This window comes from Phaseolus vulgaris, chromosome 3 (genome assembly GCF_000499845.2).
Source record: "Phaseolus vulgaris cultivar G19833 chromosome 3, P. vulgaris v2.0, whole genome shotgun sequence".
NCBI classification, from domain to species: Eukaryota; Viridiplantae; Streptophyta; class Magnoliopsida; order Fabales; family Fabaceae; genus Phaseolus; species Phaseolus vulgaris.
The window spans coordinates 23,292,632-23,315,888 of NC_023757.2; the positions used below are offsets into that span (position 1 = coordinate 23,292,632).

General features: G+C 43.2%; 3 protein-coding genes across 3 annotated transcripts; 2 read left to right on the forward strand and 1 right to left on the reverse strand.

Moving 5' to 3' along the window:
• The first annotated feature begins 4,347 nt into the window (after positions 1–4,347).
• LOC137805832 (small ribosomal subunit protein eS21) lies at positions 4,348–5,755 on the forward strand. Its single transcript, XM_068605742.1, has 3 exons — positions 4,348–4,593; positions 4,679–4,811; positions 5,479–5,755. Exons 1-3 carry the CDS (start codon positions 4,544–4,546, stop codon positions 5,542–5,544), a joined length of 249 nt encoding a protein of 82 aa, XP_068461843.1. The 5' UTR covers positions 4,348–4,543; the 3' UTR covers positions 5,545–5,755.
• Positions 5,756–9,589: 3,834 nt separating this feature from the next.
• Positions 9,590–11,585, forward strand: LOC137839379 (uncharacterized). The gene is made up of 3 exons (XM_068648497.1): positions 9,590–9,980; positions 10,385–10,777; positions 11,182–11,585. The coding sequence occupies exons 1-3, from the start codon at positions 9,590–9,592 to the stop codon at positions 11,583–11,585; spliced, it is 1,188 nt and encodes a 395-aa protein (XP_068504598.1).
• A 3,496-nt stretch (positions 11,586–15,081) lies between these two features.
• Positions 15,082–15,726, reverse strand: LOC137839380 (uncharacterized). Its single transcript, XM_068648498.1, has one exon. It carries the CDS (start codon positions 15,724–15,726, stop codon positions 15,082–15,084), a length of 645 nt encoding a protein of 214 aa, XP_068504599.1.
• Positions 15,727–23,257: the final 7,531 nt, after the last annotated feature.

Here is a 23,257-nt window from a genome sequence, read left to right on the forward strand (position 1 = left end):
AATTTTCTACTCCAACACCGGTTTTAACTTTCTACAATCCAAGATAGCTACTTCTGTGAAAGTGTTCAAGTAGGAGAAGAATTTAAGAAAGAAAAAATGAGTGGAACCATTCGGATATCAGGTATTATTTAGGCTAATTGAAGGTGTTCCAGTTGTTAGTGGGAGCGTGACGCCTCATACAAAATCCATGCTTTTAATAAAATAACTTTGCTAAAACCTAATAATATAGGTGCTACCATGTCATTAGTTTTTCACTTAAATTATGTTTTTAACTCAAATGATTGCTTTATAGATTCTGGTGTTAATGTTCATGTGAGTTCTTTGTATCAGGAAACAATTTATATTAGGAAACAAGTATGGCAAATGAGAGCATGACACGTGTTCAGGAGAGGGTCAAGTGAAATTAGACTTCTTTTCTAGAAATTATCTTATTAAATGGAGTCTTTAATGTTTCTGAAATTAGAAAAACAAATCTAATTAGTACTTTCTTGTTGGTCCAACCAGGTTACAAATTGTTTTTAGTACATTTTAGTCCAGGAGTGTTGTTTTTATTATGTATGGTGTTTTATTTGTAATGGTGAAAAAATCTTAAAGTGTTGTCTTGCAAAGGTTAATATATTTAATAAAAATAAATAAAATTAGAAAAAGTTGACTATGTTTTTATTGGCTCGTCATTGTATATCACTATTTATAGATTTTTGTTATTAATTTTGAAGTGATTTGAAATTTCTAACAATACTACTACTTATATAAAAATATTGTTTTTTTGGAAAATGTTTTTTCTTTTGAAGATAAATTAATTTTGAGTATGAATAATGAGATTTAAGTCATTACATAACTTATTAAATATTGTATGAAATATACTTTTCACCAGGTAACATTCATCTATTTATCTATTTATAAAGGTGAGTGAAAATATTATTCATATAACGACTTTTTAGGTTAATTTTGTCTTAACCTAACAATATGGAGTAACTAGAGCATTAATTGATTTTTAATCATTATTCATACATACTAGTCATTTTAGGTTAATATGACCTCAATCCATCATCATCTTGACCATGTATAACATACTAGTCCTAGGTTTAAAAGAAGTTTAGCATGAATAATCCTAGTGTTTGTATGATCTCGATTAGTCCTCTTAGTCATCCATAGTACACTAGTTCCTCAAATTTGACAGGTTTAATCCCTTTAGAGATTAAACCTTGGTCGACCATTTCAACCATATATAAAATTTGTATGTCCTCGGTTGGGCATCTCAACCATGTATAATACACCTTCCTTCATTATTTTTGAAATAGAACGCCCTTAGGTGTTTTATCTTGAATAATTCAAATTGTACATTTTATGTTTAGATATGTTTGTTAATATTGACTAAGTGAAAAATCAAAATACCAAAATATTTAAAAGATTTAACCAAAATGTATGTAATATTGTCTAGTATTCATAAATTTAATTAATGTTTTATGAAACATCAAACTATTTTAACCAACAAATTTTAATTTATTTATGAAATTTATATATTTAGTTAGTTTCATACATCTTAAACTATAAATTCATAAGATCATTGAAAGGTGACTTTATATATTATTTAAGAGTATTATTACAAAATATATTTTCAAATAAGTAATTTATTATTTATATTTTGTATACATATAAATGGACATATACATAATGCATATATTAAATAATAATATAAAACTTATAATTACTAATAGTTTTTCTTTACACTGTGTTTGGATTGGGGGTGGCACTGTAGCCGTATATGGATGAGCGGTGTCACCCCCGTTTGGATCTACTGATGGTGGAGGGTGAGGGTGAGGGTGAGGGTGAGTGGAAAGTTGGCCAAAATGAAGGACCTTTGAGAAGTGAAGAGAAAAGAGAGTGTGTGGGAGTGAAAGCCACGTAGGATGAGTGGAAAGTCATTTATGTCCTTAGTTTTGTGCTTTATTTTGGATGTATATGGGCTGGCCTTTCAGCAACGTGGAAGCATGCATGCACAGTGGTGTGAGCAAGCTTTTCAACAAGCGCATGAGATTTTTGACCATGGTTCAGGAATCTCTTTGACCAACTTCAATGCGAAATGAATGCATAGTTAAGTTGGTGAGAGAGTGGATGGATCGTAATAAAGAGAGTGATGCACCATTATATAGGTGGTTACGAACCTCACAAAGCACAGACAGTTCTTCATTCGTGAGTAAGCTTGTAGAGGGTTTATAGAGAGCTTGGAGAGGGTCGTGAGTAAGCATAGTGGCAGGAGAGTGCGCTTGGTTCTTCGTCTTTGACCTCAAGTGAGCTTTCTGTCAATTTTGTTTCGTGCATAACCAATTAGCACTGAAAAACAACGTATCCCATAATCGATTATCTAGTAAAAAACAATTAATAATCGATTATGCTCATCTCATGACATAATCGATTATCGGTAAACATTTTCGTGACATAATCGATTATGGGGGCTATGCAAAAGTGAACATAATCGATTATGTTGGTTTTTTAACTGCATGAATAATTGATTATGTGCCATAAATATTTGGATAATCAATTATGTGTTGTTTTTAACGAAAGTGATAATCGGTTATGTTTATTATTTTTCTAGATTTTTGATTTTTGTGTTTTTTTATTTAATTTTTGAATGATTTTTTTTTCAGGCACAATTTAATCTTCTTAGACTTGCATTGTGTTGTGGTTTTGTTATGCAGTTATGTGTGTTTTTTTATAATTTGAGTTTAGATGTTTATTTTTATTTAAAATTTAATTTGTTTAAATTATTTTAAAATACTTATTGATGTTAATTAGTTTGTAATTTTAGATGTAAATGTTTAGGAAAAATAAAATAGTTATATTAGTAAATTAAATATTGTGTTAAGTTGATTATCTAAAATTGTATATTGTTATTGAAAAAATTTCTTGAAATTTGAATATTTTTTTTCTGTTACATGAATTGAAATTATAGATTGAAATTATAGATCTAAATCTGTTTTTTTTAAATATTATTATTACAAAAATTATAAAAATTGTTACAGTAATTTAAAAACAGAAAAATCAAATATACAGAAGATTTTTTTAACATTTAACAATGTTAATAAATAAATTTATGAATGTGTATGTAATTATTTGTTTAACTTTGAAGCTGTTAATAAGTATATTTTTTTTTAACAACATGCTTTTAAACTCACCTACCTGTACACTAGACCAAACTTTTATGCAAATCAAATTATGCATTAAAAAAGTCTATATTAGATAAATAAATCAGTTCCATTTCTTTTTCTTTAAGAAGCCAAACCTAACTTATTCTGGCTTTACCTATTTCCACCCTTTAGTCATGTAAGTGAAAGCTTAATCAGAGTGTTGTAGGTGGGCCTGATATTAGAAAGAAGGCTGTTTCTTCCTACACCTCCATACCTTCTTCTCTCACCTCCATACATTTTCGTATTTCCTAAAATACCCCTCTGTAAGATTCCAGATTACATAATCCGGAAGTCATTTTTCAAATTTGTAATTAGCTTCCGGATTTATATAATCTGGAAGTCTTTTTTCATATGCATGATTACTTTCCAGATTACATAATCCAGAAGTTAAACATAATCCAGAAGTTTTTTTTAACTTCCGGATTATGTAATCCGGAAGTCTTTTTTCAAATGCGTTTCCGGATTACATAATCCGGAAGCTATTTTATGGGGGTGGCGGAAGAAGGATAAAATTGTATTTTTATGTTGTGTATGGAAGTGCCAGAAGAAGATATGGAGGTGCAGGAAGAAACAGTCTAGAAAGAAACAGACATTAACTAAATGACAAATTCTTCTGGCACCATATCAATTTCAACCTGCACCCAATCTATTATTGAAAATAACAAAAATACCTTTACAAAATAATGAAAATAACCTTAAATAAAAAGATAGTGTAGATAAAAAATTATTTTTGGAATTCTTTTTCCAGAAATATTCTGGATTTTGGATTTTTGAAACACATTTTTGAATTTTGGACATAATTATCCAGAATGCATTTTCAATTTTGTGTTTCAGAATTATTATTTTTATGTATTTTTTGACTTTAAATTATATTTATTAAATTCTGAATTTTCAAATCTAGAATAAGGATAAATTTGAAAATTTCAAAAGAATGATAGAGTGGAGTTTAAAATTGACATGGTGCATCAATATGGGGAATTACAAGGCCTTAAATTGGGCTTAGAATAAAATCTAACCGACCCAAAGTCCACCTAAGCTAGATATTTTTCAGCTTTATATGAATTTGTCGTCTTCACAAGAGCCTTATTCGCCTTTCCCGGTATGCTCTCTCTCTCTCTGTTTATTCATGTTTTTGTTATTTTTGTATTGGATTTTTATTTGATGTGTAATTTTAATATAAAACGCGTAAATATTTTAGAGTTTATTTTAATTCTAGAAATTAGCAACGAAACAGAAAGTTTGCTGAAGTAGAAGTTGTTTGTGTTGATACTCGTGGAAGACTAATGGTCTTAATGTATCTGACTTAGGTTTCTATATTTACGACGAAGAGGGTTGATTATACGGTGATATAAGAGATGCAGAACGAGGAAGGAAAACTCACTGAGTTATACGTTCCTAGGAAATGGTGTATATAAGTTCTGTGTTTGGAATTGTGGGTTTGTTTGGTTGTTCTTTTGTGGAATTTGAACTGACGCTAAACCACGTTTCAGCTCTGCCACTAACAGACTCATAACTGCAAAGGACCATGCCTCAGTTCAGATGAACATTGGCCATTTGGATGAGAATGGTATCCACAATGGTCATTTTTCCACGTTTGCTCTCTGTGGCTTCCTTCGAGCACAGGTCCGTATGCTTTTATTTTGCCTTTCTCTAAAGCATTATTGTATTGCATTATGGCTTATCATCCCAAGATTTTTGTGGCAAGTAAGCGTGAAGTACTTTTTTTTTTCCAATTACAATGGCATTACGCATTCTTTTTTGTATATTGGTTGATTTTGGCTAATTGTGCTTTTGCCCAGATTTTTTTGCAGTCGTGGTTAGTGAATTATGTTTTAAAATAAAGCACTTGGTAGCATCTTTCGTATATCATACAACTTCTATGCCTTGCAGTGGCTGCTGTAGCAGTATCATTCCTATATGGTATAAGTACACAAGCATTGTTGATTACCAATGATTATCCTTTTAAAAAACTAAAGTAGCGTGGGAATGTGCATGGATGGGGTTGGATTGTGTGGAACATTTGGTTTTCTTCTTTTGTAGTGTAGTCTTGTGCGTTACTTTTTGTTGGATGAAACTACGATTGAATGATATAATTAGCATTTAACAGTGAAGTATATTTTCGGGTTTGTGGCAGTTGTTTGTTTTCATGCATGATGGAAAATTAGGTTTATTATTATATACTTTGATTGCTGTTGGGCATATGGCACATGCATAGAGATTTCAAGGATGCTCCTAACAACTAACTCACGATTGCAACTTTTTACTAATGATTTTATGTTTTCTTTTCCAGGGTGATGCTGACAGTGCACTAGATAGGTTGTGGCTGAAGAAGAAAGCAGAAATTAAACAACACTAGAAATGATCAAATTTTTGCCTGAAGTTCTACGATTCCTGGGGATATTTCACTATTATGATTGTGGAAGTTTGGTATTTAGTTATAACTTTTGCAATATTTGTTTTTCTCAGCTGAAAGATGCTTTTTGATCGATTGACACCGCCTTCAGAAATATTTGTTTCTTTACTTCAATACATTCCATTGATTTATGATTATAATTGAGATTAGCTCAGCTTGTTAATGTGATTATTATCCTTGTAAAAGGTGATTTTGCTTCTCCGCTCAACTTGAAGAAGTCGGCACCACGACGAGTGGCATAAATGATTTTTAAGTTCGATGAAAATCCGTCTAAGCTGCATTGGCCTATATTGGTTAAAATTCTTCATAAATTAAACTTAATGTTATGCATAAACTTATCTTTTCAAAATGATGATTGACATTTTAATTGTGATGTCCTTGGTTCATTCTAAAATTTACGAGACTGGATCTATTTAAAACGACCAACATCGAGGACAGGACTCCCCTTACAAATTTGTTTCCTTATTTTTTTTAATAACACATTTTTAATCAATTAGTTTCTGTGTTTTGTGCATCTTTCGAATCAAGCTAGCTATTATGCTCTTACAATATTTTCAAAGATTTGGGAACATGAGTGCTTGTTAAACTTGTAATTGCTGATGCTAAAGACTCGTTACTTAAAGCTAATTAGAAATGGGTTAAGCTGGTAAACACTAAATCAGTCCTTAAAATTAGGATTATTAAACCAATGATTGGATTCATAGTTAAATGTATATTATAACGTATTCAATGAGAGGTTTGTTTTGGTGTTAGTGACATGGTTCACCAACTAATAAGAATCATCGTTTTTTTTCAAACGTTGTAAGGAGAGTGATACCTTCATATAGGGTACCTCATACGAATGGTTGGATACTTCACATCTTTCAGGGTGGTATCGATCTCAAAATTTAGAAAATAATTGTGTTACAGGGTCATAATGAGGCAGATATATTTTGTTCATTGCTTGCTCACGCTGTGTAATGATGAAAGAGAAAGAAAGCAAGGTTTTGATGTTTTCTGCTCCTTTAAGTGTCTGCATACATTAGGAGATGCAAAAAAAGAGGATTATGGGGCCATTCTTGCTATAGAGCAAGCTCAAAGACTTGGGTGTAAATGTGTCTGGCTTGAGTGTCACTCTTTGTTATGCAGAGCTTTTTTTTCTAATTTGTTGGTGTGTTGAGATATTAGAGGAAGATGAAGGAAGTTGGGATGCTTTGTTTTTTATGCCTCTTTAGTTAGAGGGATTACTTTGCTTTTTTCTTTCCATAGGTTTGGTATATATACTTCATGGTTTTGTTTTTTCTTTTCTTTTCTTTTTTAATAATATATTTTGTGTGATAACACATTATTGGTGAGCTTTGAGGTGCTACGGTAATGCCTGGCATAAATCCTTTTTATCGGATAAAAAATATAAGGTTTATAATATAAGAATAATATTTTGTTACAAATAATTTAATTTGGAAAACTGTTTTAGTCAAAATAATTTACATATGAAACTAATATTTGTAAAATATCAATTTAAGACATTTTTTTTTGAGAATGACTAATTTTAGTTAATAAATTGAGTAAAGATCATTGATGGACCTAAGATCTTGCTTTAGTTTTTCTCAATCTCTTGAATAATCCCTTCTTTCTTCTCAGTTTTTTCTTCTATTATTTTAGTCTTTATAAGTTATGTTTTGGCCAGCTGAGCTAAGAGGTCCTTGTGCGTCTCAACGATCCACGTCTCGAAAGCTCCTTCGTCTTTGTTCAATCTTGCTCTCCTTCTTCCGCCGTGAGCACCTGAAACAGAAGAGTAAAGGGCGTTCTCGCGGCCGTTTGCACTCCGACGCTCAAGTCAGTATGGCTGGAAACACCGTCGCGCTACCGTTGTGGAACACCACAAGCTCAGTGTTCTTGGCAGCGCGTAACTGAATGTGTGTGTAAAGAATGTGATGTAATGAACGTCACGTGTAAAACGTACCTCACTTAGCCTTTCAGAAAGGCTTATATACCTTTGCTAAGTGTTTCTGCCACGTGTTCTTCTGACCTAAGCATTACTGCAGGAGCGCCTTCACGACACCGTAAACCGTAACCCAAGCTTAGGGAAATTCCAGTGTGCGAGGCTGCCCTCTCGAAGTGCATCTGGCGCGGGATGACCACTCAAGCGTCAACTCATATGCCCAATATCAGAGGGGTCATCCATGCTGAGCGTACTCTGCCCCTTCACGTGTCGTGCATGCCGATCGCCCCTGGAACGAGACTCTGGCGAGTCGTATCGGTCCCAGTGGCTCTCTAACAGTGGGGCGTACTGTCACTTCCCTACACCTCATGCACGGATCCTCGTGATCCGGGCCTCTCCGTACTGATAGTTGATGTGTGGCTTTCAAGCCACCCTTTTCTGACTCGTGATCCGAGGCCTCCTCGCCCAGATACGATGCCGCCTACTCCTCGGTTCCCCTTACTCGTGAGCTCGACAAGGCTCCTCCTTGGTCAACGGCCGAGGCCGAGACCCAGACGATACATAAGCCCCCCAGTCTTGAGCTGTCGACTCGTGCAGCGAAGAGACTATGGCTATGCCCGGTTATCTTACGTGGCACTCCATGACTGGACGTGCACTGTGCACTAAAGGCACTTTCTGCCCACGTTTAAACAGCTTACACGTGGTTCGATCCAATGGTTGAGGCTTAACGTCGTTTGAGTTTCCATGTTTACGTTAAGTTACCCTAAAACGCGCTCCACTTCACTGTTCCATCGCTCAAAACTTCTCACACAAGCTTTCATCTTCTCCGCAACTCTCTGCACTCTCGTTCTCTATCAAAGACCAGAACTTTCTCCGATCAACCACCAAGGTACAATTTTTCTCCGTTGATTGCTCTTATCTCTTGATGTTCTGCTCTGATAAACTGCCTGGGACTGTTTAAATTCTCGCATTTCTCGTTTTCATCTGCATTTCCTTCATTTCCCTATTTCTCTGGGTTTTCTCGCGTGGGTAGGGTTTCTGGGTTTGCTCTAGTTTTACACCATAGTTCCCCTTGCTGAACCTTTGCTTGTCTTTTCCCCAGCTTCCTCGACCATGGCGAGAACCAAAGTCACGGCCAACCCACCACCTCCTTTCATAAACTATAAAGCTTCTTATACTTGGGCCTCCGATAGGCTCCTTGCCGAATCTTCCACCCTACTCAATGTCGAAGACTAGAGGGCCCACCTCGATAGCGAACCCGAAGGAAAAGCGTTTGGGAGGGAACACGACGCTTACATCTCTGTTTGCTCTTCCACCGCCGTCGAACCCGTTTGTGTTGACAATCGCTCCAACAACGGGGAGCCATTCTTTTTCTTCTACCAAACGGTGTTCAAACGCGTAGAGCAACGTTTTCCCTTCAACAGCTTCGAGAAGGAGCTCCTCACAAAACTGAACGTGGCCCCTGCCCAGCTGCATCCCAACAGCTGGGCCTTCATCAGGGCTTTCTCCATCCTTTTAGGGCATTTTGGCCTCACCCCTTCAGTTGACGTGTTCCTTCATTTTTTTTAAGCCAAAAACCCTGGAAACAATCTCTGGGTGAGCCTGAGCTGGGTTACTGAGAGAGTTCTCTTCACCCTCTTTCAACAATCCTACAAGGGATTTAGAGGAAAATTCTTCAGGGTGTACGCCTCTGACCACGACCGCACAACCCTCGACGACTTCCCACTGTACAGGGTGGAGAAGCTCAAGTTCAACAAGGCCAAGACTCTGGACGAGCTTTCATCAGTTGGTCGCGAAATGTGCCAGGTCTTGGCCAGCTTGGGCATTATCTTCAACACAGCTGACCTCATCAAGCATGGGTGCGACCCCGCTGCCCTTACTAATCATTTGGGTATAGGAACTTGCTCTCCCGCCTCCTACCCATATACTATGCATACGCTTTCTCATTCATCTTTTAACTCACATGCATGCTTAACTGATAACAAATATTGTTTCAACTGATACTCACACCTTAGCTTGTTCATACTTGCTTAACTTCGTTCTTATCTATTCCTTTCTGGTGCAGCCATGGTGATGACCCAAGAGAAACGCGCCAGGCTGGCTGGGCTCTCGACTCGTGGTAGTGCTGCAAATAAGGCAGGTCCCTCTGCGCCCCCTACCTCCGCTACCATGCCCTTGGCAGCTTTCATGCCTACCACGCCAACAGCTGCTTCGCCCCGAGCAACCCCCACCCTTGTTTCTCCAAGGGTTGCACCTGCTTCGACAGCTCCAATCAAGGTTATCGCTTTGGCCACGATTAGAGTTGTTTCACCTCAAGCCCCTTTGAATGAAGGGGTGGTACACATCGCTTCGGACGATGAAGAAGAACCCGTTGGGGGGCCTGCCTTCAAGAGGAGGAAAACAACGATGGTGGCCACGTCTCACTCATCCTCTGCAAGGCTTCCCACAACCCTTCAAGGCAATCCCCTGAGCGCCTCCTCTCCTCCACCCACTCTTGCTCTCGAGGAGGCGGTGGAAACTACACCTGAATTCGCTCTGCAACCGCCCTTGAGCTCCCCATCGTCATCTAGCATTTTCTAAAGGGCTGACGGCAAGAGAGCTTGGGGAGCTCAGCAATCGATGAGGCGCTGCAAGAGAGCGTGTTCTTCAGCCTTGGGGGCCATACTGCTGCCCTTACTAATCATTTGGGTATAGGAACTTGCTCTCCCGCCTCCTACCCATATACTATGCATACGCATTCTCATTCATCTTTTAACTCGCATGCATGCTTAACTGATAACAAATATTGTTTCAACTGATACTCACACCTTAGCTTGTTCATACTTGCTTAACTTCGTTCTTATCTATTCCTTTTTGGTGCAGCCATGGTGATGACCCAAGAGAAACGCGCCAGGCTGACTGGGCTCTTGACTCGTGGTAGTGCTGCAAACAAGGCAGGTCCCTCTGCGCCCCCTACCTCTGCTACCATGCCCGTGGCAGCTTTCATGCCTACCACGCCAACAGCTGCTTCGCCCCGAGCAACCCCCACCCTTGTTTCTCCAAGGGTTGCACCTGCTTCGACAGCTCCAATCAAGGTTATCGCTTTGGCCACGGTTAGAGTTGTTTCACCTCAAGCCCCTTTGAATGAAGGGGTGGTACACATCGCTTCGGACGATGAAGAAGAACCCGTTGGGGGGCCTGCCTTCAAGAGGAGGAAAACAACGATGGTGGCCACGTCTCACTCATCCTCTGCAAGGCTTCCCACCAACCTTCAAGGCAATCCCCTGAGCGCCTCCTCTCCTCCACCCACTCTTGCTCTCGAGGAGGCGGTGGAGACTACACCTGAATTCGCTCTGCAACCGCCCTTGAGCTCCCCATCGTCATCTAGCATTTTCTAAAGGGCTGACGGCAAGAGAGCTTGGGGAGCTCAGCAATCGATGAGGCGCTGCAAGAGAGCGTGTTCTTCAGCCTTGGGGGCCATACTGCTGCCCTTACTAATCATTTGGGTATAGGAACTTGCTCTCCCGCCTCCTACCCATATACTATGCATACGCATTCTCATTCATCTTTTAACTCGCATGCATGCTTAGCTGATAACAAATATTGTTTCAACTAATACTCACACCTTAGCTTGTTCATACTTGCTTAACTTCGTTCTTATCTATTCCTTTTTGGTGCAGCCATGGTGATGACCCAAGAGAAACGCGCCAGGCTGACTGGGCTCTTGACTCGTGGTAGTGCTGCAAACAAGGCAGGTCCCTCTGCGCCCCCTACCTCTGCTACCATGCCCGTGGCAGCTTTCATGCCTACCACGCCAACAGCTGCTTCGCCCCGAGCAACCCCCACCCTTGTTTCTCCAAGGGTTGCACCTGCTTCGACAGCTCCAATCAAGGTTATCGCTTTGGCCACGGTTAGAGTTGTTTCACCTCAAGCCCCTTTGAATGAAGGGGTGGTACACATCGCTTCGGACGATGAAGAAGAACCCGTTGGGGGCCTGCCTTCAAGAGGAGGAAAACAACGATGGTGGCCACGTCTCACTCATCCTCTGCAAGGCTTCCCACCAACCTTCAAGGCAATCCCCTGAGCGCCTCCTCTCCTCCACCCACTCTTGCTCTCGAGGAGGCGGTGGAGACTACACCTGAATTCGCTCTGCAACCGCCCTTGAGCTCCCCATCGTCGTCTAGCATTTTCTAAAGGGCTGACGGCAAGAGAGCTTAGGGAGCTCAGCAATCGATGAGGCGCTGCAAGAGAGCGTGTTCTTCAGCCTTGGGGTCCATACTGCACGTGCCCACTCCTCCCTCCAACAAGTTGCAGAGAAACGACAAGCCTTGGCGGACGAGGTGGTAAAATTGAAGGAGCAGCTAGCCCAGCAAAATTCGGCGCTCCCTTGTCCAAGAGAACGCACTAAACGAAGAGCTGAGAGTGCTTCGGAAGGCTGAGGTGGATGCCAACAAGAAACTTCACGACCAAGGCCAGGAGTACACCACTCTCTCGACCAAGGTGGTGCCTCTGCGAGTTGAGATAGCGGATCTCAAAGACGCCCTTAAGGAAAAGGATGACAAGATGGGCAACCTTGAGGAGCGCGTGGTTACCCGAGAGGTGCACCTGGGTAAGGTCGAAGGCGAGCTAGCTGAAAGACCAAGGCCCTGGATGCGTGCCAACAAGAGCTGGCAGAGAAAACTAAGGCCCTCATCCGAGCCGAACAGGAGAAAACCACCCAAGCTTAGAAGGCCAAGGAGGTCGAGGCAGAGCTCCTTACTGACGCCACGAAGGCCTATGGTGCGAGATTCGAAGATGCTCTGGCTCAGGTGGCTTGCAAGCATCCTGAGGTGGACATTGCGTTTTTCATCCCAACCAACCATGTGGTTGATGGCGATATCATGCCTCGTCCCCTTGAATGAACTCTTAGCTTTTCCTTCTTATGCTATAACTCTTTATGACATTTTGACATTATAATGTCAATTCACCTTTAACTTAATTGCTCATTTAACTTGACATTTCTGCTTCGTGTGCCCACTTGCATTCTCTACTTGTGTCCTTTTCTAACAGTGTTTCTGCTACTAACCTCTAGATAACGCTCTTAGGACTCCAAACTTTAAACTTAGGGAGCACGCCATCTCGACCTTCTTCTTTAACTTGCTTCGACGAATTGCTCAGGTGGGGAGTGTGCGTGTACCTTTCCACTGCCCTTGCCTTTGTTTCTTGCTCTGGTCAAGGAACTCTTGCTTTGGAATTCACTTGAACCTTGCGATCTCGAGGTGTCCAGCCTCCAAATGCATAACTGGCCTCATCATCGCTCGAGGGCGAGGAGGACTTAACTCGGTCGAAGCCTACTGTTCGTCTTGCTTCATCATCACTCGAGGGCGAGGAGGACTTCTCTTGGCCGAAATCTACTGCGCTTGGTGCTCACACCCGGGGAGGAGGCGTCCCGAAGGAATCCATTAACTCTCGCCCAGGGTGTTTACATACCAAGACAATCAGCGCACTTGGTGCCCACGCACGTAGGAGGTGCCCCTCGCCGCTCCTGCCAAGGTGTCTAAACACCGAAACAATCGATGCACTTGACGCTCACGCCCGAGGAGGAGGTGTCCCGAAGGAATTCGTTAACTCCCGCCCGGGGTGTCCCTTCATCAAGGCGATCCAATGCATCATTGGCCTCACCTTCGCTCGAGGGCGAGGAGGACTTCTCTCTCGCACTTGATGCCCACGCTCGAGGGAGGCGCCCCTCGCCACTTCCTTTCGAGGTGTCTAAACATCAGGGCGACCGGGGGCTTGATGCTTACGCCTGGGGGGAGGTGTCTTGAAGGAATCCGTTAACTCTCGCCGGGGTGTTCGCACACCAAGACGCCCGGTTTTTAGCTGGATTGCATTTACCTTTCGCACTCGACGCCCACGCCCGAAGGATACGCCCCCCGCCGCTTCCCTTCAAGGTGTCTAAACGTCAAGGTGGTTTGCGCACTTGGTGCCCACGCCCAGAGGAGGCGTCCCCGCCACTCCGGCTGAGGTGTCTAAACCCCAAGGCCACGAGTTCGTTTCTTACTGAACCACGTTGTCCTCGCCCGGTGCCTACGCTCGGGAAAGGTGTCCTATAGGAGAGGGCCACTCTCACTCGAGGCGTCTAAGCACTAGAGCCGCGCCACTCCTCCCTGCATTTCAAAAGAAACTTGAGCATACATGTGCTCAAAACACAACTTTATTGGGTGACCTCACTAAAAAACCCAGAGCGTCCCCTTAAACTGAATACAATGCAAAGTTTTTAACTAAAATAAAACTTGAGATTTGTTGCGTTCCAAGTGCGAGGGATGGCGCCTCCCTCCAACGTCTCAAGCCTATACGTCCCGTTTCCCAGGACCTCGGTTACTCTAAAGGGACCGGTCCACTTGGGGGACAACTTGTTCTCCAACTGGTATGGGTGAGCTTTCCGCATGACTAGGTTGGCAACTTGGAACTGGCGGGGCTTTATCTTGGAGCTGTACTGGTGCTCCACCCTTCTCTTCACCGCTTCAGCTTTTATCTTCGCCTCCTCTCTGACCTCATCCAACAAGTCCAAATTCACCTTTCTCTCCTCATTGGATTCCTCGGCCACAAAACTCTGGAAACGTGGCGAGCTCTCGTGAATCTCAACTGGGATCATCACGTCCGACCCATACACCAAGCTGAAGGGCGTCTCCTTCGTTGAGGACTGAGGTGTGGTGTGGTAAGCCCACACAATCCTGGGTACCTTTTCTACCCAAGTTCCCTTAGCTTTCTCGAGCCTCCTCTTCAGTCCTCAGAGCAAAATTCTGTTGGCAGACTCCACCTGCCCGTTCGTTTGGGGGTGCTCGACAGATGCGAACACCTGCTTTATGCTTACCTCCGTAAACAGCTTACCCAACTGTTGACTCGCAAACTGTGTACCATTGTTGGAGATAAGGCGCCTCGGTACACTGAAGCGACACACAATGTTCTTCCACACAAAGTGTTGTACTTGTGGGCGGTGATCTGCACCACCGGTTCTGCTTCAATCCACTTCGTGAAGTACTCGATAGCAACTATCAAGTACTTCATCTGCCTTATTGTCAACGGGAAGGGCCCCATAATGTCAATTCCCCATGTGTGGAAAGGGCACGGGCTATAAATTAACCTCAGCTCTTCTAGCGGCGCCTTGTGCCAGTTGGCATGCAGTTGGCACTACTTGCACCGCTGGGTGTATCTCACGTAGTCTTCTCTTAACGTTGGCCAGTAGTACCCTGCGCGGACAACCTTCGACGCCAAGGATCTGCCACCAACATGACTCCCACAAATCCCCGCGTGGAGCTCGAACATGATCTAGGTACACTGTTCTCTGCTCACGCACATCAAAATTGGGTGTGTGAACCTATGTCTGAACAGTTCTCCATTCAAGAGGGTATATCTTGCAGAGTTCTTCTTTATGTTCTTGCCCTCCTCGGGCTCCACTGGAAGTATCCCATCGGCAAGGTAGTGCCTATAGGGCGTCATCCCCGTGTCCCCCTCCTCTAGCACGCATACCTGCATGGGGTCTTCTCCTTCCAGTGAGTCCGAATATACACTCACACTGGGCGCCCTCAGCGTCTCCTGGGTTAGCGAGTCCTCGCCCCCTTCCTTGACGAACCAACTTGGAGGACGCCTACCATATTATCTGTCACGAACGCTCGTGGTGCTTTGAGAGTTTCCTGTATAACTGTCCTCTGCCTTCCCCCCTTGCTTGAGATGGTCAGCTTGGCGAGCAGATCAGCACGGGCATTTTGTTCCCTAGGGACATGCACTAGCTCAAACACTGCGAACGCCTTTCTCAAAACCTGCACGTAACTTAAGTACACAACCATCTGTGGATCCTTGTCCTGGTACTCCCTGGTCACCTGACTCGTCACCAGCTGAGAATCACTCTTTGCCAGCAAGCTCCGCGCACCCATCTCCTTGGCCAAGAGCATTCTAGCTATGAGGGCCTCGTACTCCGCCTGGTTGTTACTTGCCTTGAAGGCTAACCTTAGGGCTTGCTCGATCAAGAGCCCGTTCGACCCCTCCAAGATGACGCCAGCTCCGCTGCCCTGTTGATTGGAGGACCCATCAACAGAGAGCACCCTCTTGAAGCTGATCTCCTCCTCAGACTGCTCATTCCCCGGGGAGAGCTCTGCCACAAAGTTCGCATAAATCTGACCCTTTATGGGGCCCCGGCGCTCATACTGCACATCAAACTCAGAGAGCCCCACAGCCCAGCGCACCATTCTTCCAACTACATTCAGTTTCTACAGCACTCTCCGGATGGGGAGGTCCGTCATTACTACCACTGTGAAGCTCTGGAAGTAATGGCGAAGCTCCTGGCCGAGAACACTACGATCAAGGCCGCCTTCTCGAGGACTTGATACCTTGCCTCTGGTCCTTGCAGCACCTTATTTACAAAGTAGATCAGTCTCTGCACCTGGTCCTACTCCTGGACGAGAACCAAACTGATTGCCCGCTTCGTTACAACAAAATACAATCGAAGCGGCACACCCATCTGTGGCTTGCACAACACTGGGGGAGCGGCCAGGTACTCCTTGAACTTGAGGAACGCTGCCTCACACTCCTCAGTCCACACGAACCGGCTGTTCCTTCGCAAGCACTAGAAGTAAGGATGACCCTTATCTCCTCCAGCAGATAGAAACCTAGACAGGGTCGCCAACCGCCCTGTCAGTTGTTGAACTTCCTTCACCGAGGTCGGGTTCCTCATGGCGAGGATTGTCGCACACTTGTCGGGATTTGCTTCTATCCGACGCTCCGTGAGTAGAAAACTCAAGAACTTACCCGCCTCGACCCCGAACACACATTTCTCAAGGTTCAGCTTTAAACGATACTTGGCTATCGTAGCGAATAGCTCCTCCAAATCTGAGACATGCTGACCCTTCTCCTGCGAGGTCACCACCATATCGTCCACGTAGGCCTGCACATTCCTACCCAACATCGGTGCCAGGACCCTATCCATCAACCTCTGATAGGTGGGGCCCGCGTTCTTCAGACCGAACGACATCACCTTATAGCAATAACAGTACGTCTCGGTCATAAACACCGTTTTACACTCATTACGGGGGTGCATCTTAATCTGATTGTACCCAGAAAACGCATCCAGAAAACTCAACATCTTGCAGCCTGAGGCGCTGTCCACCAACGCGTCGATGCTGAGCAAGGGATACGAATCCTTTGGGCAGGCCTTGTTAAGGTCAGTGAAGTCGACACACATCCTCCACTTCCCATTGGCCTTCTTGACTAAGACCACGTTAGCCAACCACTCAGGGTATTGAATCTCCCTGATGTGGCCGGCATCCAACAGCTTCTTGGTCTCTTCGCGCACGACTTGTCGCCTTTCTTCATTGAACTTCCTCCTACGCTAGTGGACAGGTCTTACCTTAGGATCCATTGTAAGGCGCTGGCATAGGAAATCGGGGTCGATGTCTGGCATGTCCGAGGAAGACCATGCGAAGGCGTCCAAGTGTCGAACGATCACCCCGGCTACTTGATCTTGCTCGAACGGGCCCAACCACTTTCCCAACATAAACGTCTTACCACCTATCTGCATTTCCACGACATTCTCAGTTGGCTCGGGTCTCCTCTCCCGAGCGTTCTCTGCGCGTGCAACACCTGCGCGGTCTTCCTTTTCCAGGGGCGGGCGTTCCAGCACCATGAACACCCCCCTTTACATCTTGAGGCTACTCTCATAGCACCTCTTAGCTTCCTGCTGATCGGACTTGATCACGATCATCTTTCCACTCAAGTCTGGGAGCTTCATCTTCATGTGGCGGGTGGACGATACCCCCCTTAGCTGATTCAACGCCGGCCTGTCCAACGAAATGTTGTACGCTGAATGGGCGTTCACCACCAGATACCTGATATTCTCCGTGCGAGAAGCGGAGCCGTCCGTAAAAGTCGTTCTCAGCTCCAAATAGCCCCGCACCTCCACTTGATCTCCCGCGAAGCCATACAAACACCCCGTGTATGGCCTGAGCAAGTCAGGATATAACTACAGCATGTTGAACGTGGACCAGAACATAACGTCTGCCGAACTCCCCTGGTCCACAAGCACTCTGTGCACTTTCCTCCCTGCAGTTACAACAGAAATCATCACAAGGTCGTTGTCATGGGGGACAACATCACGAAGGTCGGCCCTCGTAAATGTGAGGTCGACGTCGAGCAAATCGTCCGCTGCTTGCTCCTCCACCGACATCACCGAACGCGCGTATCTCTTGCGTTGGGAGGAGGTGCAACCTCCGCCTGAGAATCCGCCTGCAATGGTGTGGATCTCCCCATGGATAGGCATCTCATGGGCTTGGTCGTTTGCTGGCGTAGCCCCCGCCAGGTAGTCTTTCAGGAAACCGATCTTCACTAGCTCATCCAGCTGATGCGCCAATGCCAAGCAGTTGTTGATCGTATGACCGAACCTCTGATGGAACTCGCACCACAAATCCTTACGCTGTTCCAACACCTTGTCCGACTTAGCTGGCATCTTCAACCTATCCGCTATGTTGGGCACGATGATCAGGTTCTTCAACTCAACTACGAAGTTGTGCCTCACCGGCTTGTTGGCGATTGACCGTCCCTTAGCCTGAGGCTTCCTCTGCTCATAGGGTCGCTTCCCTCCCTGACCCCTTTTTCCTGTCGCTGTTTCATTCACCCTCAAAGGCTATGAATGTGACGATGTTCTAGGGCACGCTGGGACAATACTCGCACGCTTCTTATTTACTTCGCCCTCCGCTGCAATATGCGCCACCGCACGATGCCTTATTAGGCGACTCCTGATAAGCGATTCGCTGAAAGGCCCAAGGCATATCCCCTTCATGAAGGCATGGACGATCATCAACTCGTCCTTGGTGCTCACCCTCACCACGTGAGCCCCAAAATGATTCACGAACTCCTTCAACATCTCCCCCTGGTACTGCCTTACGTCAAAGAGATCGTAAGAATTGGGTGGGGGAGCACGAGTTGCTATATACTGTTCCCTGAACAGTTTTGACAGCTGTGCAAATGATGTCACGTGGCTGTCTGGAAGGCTGATGAACCACTCCATTGCCGTCCCTACCAACGTGCTCATGAACAACTTGCACCTGACGACATCAGAATCACCAATCAGCATCATCTAAGTGTGGAATGTTGTGAGGTGTGCTTCCGGATCTTCCATTCCCGTGAACGTTGCTTTTGGCCCCACGAACGTAGCCGGGATCACAACATCCATTATCTCTTGCGAGAAGGGCATTGGACTCCCCCCTGGCTGAGCAACTCATGTCGCAACTCTTCATTCGCTCGATGCAGCTCTTCATTTCTTGACTGAGACGCAGCCAAGTCCATCTAAATGCGCTCTTGATCAGCGCGCGATGCCGCCATCACGTCCTAGAGACCTTGCATCATCTCCATGACCTGCTGTAAGGTCAAACTTCCCTCCTCCACCAGCGCAGTGGAGCATTGCCTAGTGGTTCTCATTTCTTGGTGATTCTTGAAGGATTTCAGTGAATCCTTGCAGAACAAAGTGAATCTTGAAGCTTCTTGACGAACGTTCCAAGATTCTTGACTAACTTCACCAAATTCTTGAAAACCTCAACGAACTTCACAAACCTCTGCAACTTCTCTGGATCTTGAACCTCTCGCGGTGGGACAGATGTTTTAGAACGAGCCCTACGGTGGGCGCCAAATGTTTCGGCCGGCTGAGCTAAGAGGTCCTTGTGCGTCTCAACGATCCACGTCTCGAAAGCTCCTTCGTCTTCGCTCAATCTTGCTCTCCTTCCTCCGCCATGAGCACCTGAAACAGAAGAGCAAAGGGCACTCTCGCGACCGTTTGCACTCCGACGCTCAAGTCAGTATGGCTGAAAACATCACCGCGCTACCATCGCAGAACACCACAAGCTCAGTGTTCTTGGCAGCACATAACTGAATGTAACTGTTTTCTAACAGAATTCTCCCTCACTTTTAGAGCTTGCCAAATGCCTAAGTCTCTGAAAAAGTGTGTGTAAAGAATGTGATGTAATGAACGTCACGTGTAAAACGTACCTTACTTAGCCTTTCAGAAAGGCTTATATACATTTGCTAAGTGTTTCTGCCACGTGTTTTCTTCTAACCTAAGTGATGGATTTGTGTCTTCTTCTTTGCGGTTTTTGAGTGGATTTGCGGAAGCTTCATGGTTTGATGGTGGAACAAGGCTCTCCTAGGAGTTGTGATAGCCTTGGAGGTGCATGAGAAGTATGATTTGAGAGAGGTGAGGCCTACTCTTCTTGGAGATGAAAGTTTCGGAAGATTAAAACCTAATCCTAAGAAGTCTTAGGCAAAGAGTGAGAATGCACAAATTTGGCAACATTTCACTAATGAATTAATCTTGTGAAAACATGAGGTAGGCTCCTCCTTTTATAGCCAAGGAGGACCGAAAATGAAAAGCCAAATTTGTAGGAAATTCAAATCCTAATGAAATGCAAGTTGGCGCCTAATGGTAGCTCACATGGCAAGTGTGACAAGGTGTGTCTCATGTGATGCCATTAGGTCTAAATGACCGGCCTTAGTTAGATTAGGTGTTTCTAGAAACCCTAATCTAACTTAGGTTGGTTTTTAGAAGCCAACATTTAACCTAATTAAAATTTAAACAAATTTACAAAGGAAAATCCTATGCTACTTTGACAAGAAATTAAAGACTATGCTACACTTGATTTTGGACTTCTTGGAACATGTAAAGGTAAGTTTCTCTGCCATCAGTAGCAGTGTTCCAATCCTCATCAAGCCTCTTAGTCATGGCCCTTGTAGTTGGCCCAATATGTCTTGATGTTTGGCTCTCCTTTGGGTTAGTGCTTGGCCCTCTTCCATCATCCCCTCCCCCTTGGAAAGGATTTGTCCTCAAATCCAAGATGTCATCTTCTTCATTAGTACCTACGAAAGGAGACAAATCAATGACATTAAAAGTATCATGTACTCCATATTCGGTAGGTAAATCTAATTTATAAGCATTATTATTGACTTTCTTGAGGATTTGGAAGGGTCCATCACTACGGGGACTAAGTTTGGACTTCCTCTTAGTTGGAAACCTATCCTTCCTAAGATGAAGCCAAACTAAGTCTCCTTCCTCAAAAATGATTTCTCTCTTCCCCTTATTGTTGTATTTGGCATACTTCTCAGTTTGTTGTTGTATTTGCATTTTAACCTTCTCATGCATTTTCTTAACAAATTCAGCTTTGATAGATCATTCCTTATGCACAAATTCTTGTGGATTAGGAAGGGGTAACAAATCCAAAGGAGTAAGAGGCTTAAAACCATATACAACTTCAAAAGGAGAAGCATTAGTAGTCTTGTGAACTACTCTATTGTAAGAAAATTCAATATGGGGAAGGTACTCATCCCAAGATTTGTGGTTACCCTTCATGATTGCCCTAAGCATAGTACCAAGAAATCTATTGACTACCTTGGTTTGTCCATCCGTTTGAGGATGACAAGATGTTGAAAATTGTAGTCTAGTGTCAAGTTTTTCCCAAAGGGTTTTCCAAAAATGGCTTATAAACTTTGGATCTCTATCGGATACTATACTCCTTAGTAAACCATGAAGTCTTTCCACTTCTCTAAAGAAGAGTTTAGAAATGTTTTGAGCATCATCCACTTTGTGGCAAGGAATAAAATGTGCCATTTTACTAAAATGATCCACTACCACAAAGATGAAGTCATGACCTCTTGCAGTCCTAGGAAGTCCTAAGATGAAATCCATGCTAATATCTTCCCAAGGAGCATTTGCAATCGGTAGAGAGTATAAAGTCCATGAGGCATTGTTTTAAATTTGGCTTTTAAACATGAAATACATCTAAAACAATGTCTTTGGACATCTCTTCTCATGTGTGGCCAATAGAATTTTCCTTTTAAAAGATCAAGAGTTTTGTCAACTCCAAAATGGCCCATGAGACCCCCTTCATGTGATTCCTTTGCAAGAAGTTTTCTATGTGTTCTTTGGGAAATACAAAGTTTGTCTTCTTTAAAAAGATACCCCTCGGACACATAGTAACCTTCTTGTAATCTATGTTCACATTTAGCAAAGATGAATGCAAAGTCTTGGTCTTCTTGATAAAGTTCTTTTATGTTGTCAAATCCAAGAATTTGAGCACCAAGTTTTGAAAAGAGCACATGTCTCCTTGAGAGAGCATCCACCATTATATTTGTGCTTCCCTTCTTGTATTTGATAACATAAGGAAATTGTTCAAGAAATTCCATCCATTTTGCATGTCTTTTATTGAGCTTGTGTTAGCCTTTCAAATATTTTAAAGACTCATGGTCACTATGTATAACAAATTCTTTAGAAACAAGATAGTGTTCCCAAGTCTTTAATGCCCTCACAAGTGCATAGAGCTCTTTGTCATAGGTGGGATAGTTAAGGGTGGCTCCTTGAAGTTTTTCACTAAAATAAGCAATTTGATGCCCCCCTTGTAACAAAACCGCACCTATGCCAACCCCCGATGCATCACACTCTAGCTCAAAAGTTTTAGCAAAATTTGGTAAAGCTAGAATGGGTGCATTAGTAAGTTGAGCTTTTAGCCTTTTAAAGGCTTGTTCATGCTTTTCACCCCAACAAAATGTAGTGTCTTTCTTCACTAACTCATTGAGTGGTGAAGCTAGACTTGAGAAGTTAGGCACAAAGCGTCCATAGAAGCTAGCCAAACCATGAAAGCTCCTCACATCTTCTACATTTTGTGGAGTTGGCCATTCTTGGATGGCTTTGATTTTTTCAGGGTCAACATGTACCCCCTTTTTGTTTACTACAAAACCAAGAAAAACTATACTATCAACACAAAAAGTACACTTATCACTATTTTCAAACAAACTATTATTTCTAAGCACTAAGAAAACTTCCCTAAGGTGTCTTAGGTGGTCATCTAGGCTTTGACTATAAACTAAGATATCATCAAAATAAACTACTACATATTTACCTATACAATCTCTCAAGACATGATCCATGAGCCTCATGAATGTACTAGGTGCGTTAGTGAGACCAAAAGGCATCACCAACCATTCATATAGTCCAAACTTGGTTTTAAAAGCGGTTTTCCACTCATCACCCTCCTTGATTCTAATTTGGTGATATCCACTTTTAAGATCAATTTTGGAAAATATGATTGACCCATGTAGTTCATCAAGCATATCATCAAGTCTTGGGATTGGATGCCTATACTTGATGGTGATGTTGTTGATGGCTCTACAATCACAACACATTCTCCATTTGCCATCCTTTTTGGGCACCAACAAGACAGGTACAACACAAGGGCTTAGGCTCTTTTGCACCCAACCCTTCTCTAACAAGTCTTGTACTTGAGATTCTATCTCCTTTGTTTCCTCGGGGTTAGTTCTATATGCTGGTCTATTTGGTAGACTTGCTCGCGGAATCAAATCAATTTGATGTTCTATACCTCTAAAAGGAGGAAGTCCTATGGGCCCCTCTTTAGAGAATATATCATCAAATTCATTTAAAAGATCTTTTACTTGAGGAGATAGAATCATAGTCTCAAGATTTGTGGCAGTGCATGTAAGTGTTCCTTTACAAAAGATAAGGCTAGGTTGTTCAACAAGAAGCATATTTTCAAAGGTATTTTCAATTGTTTTGTCTTGTTGATGGAACACTCTTTTCCCACGCCTTTCGATCCCTAAGGATTTTCTCTTTTTCTATTTTTTTTCCACATCCCTCTTTTGTTTCATTTGTATTTGATCTCTTACCACTTGGGAATGTGGTAAAGGATTAAGTACAAACTTCTTTTTCTTGTGGGTGAAGGAAATTTC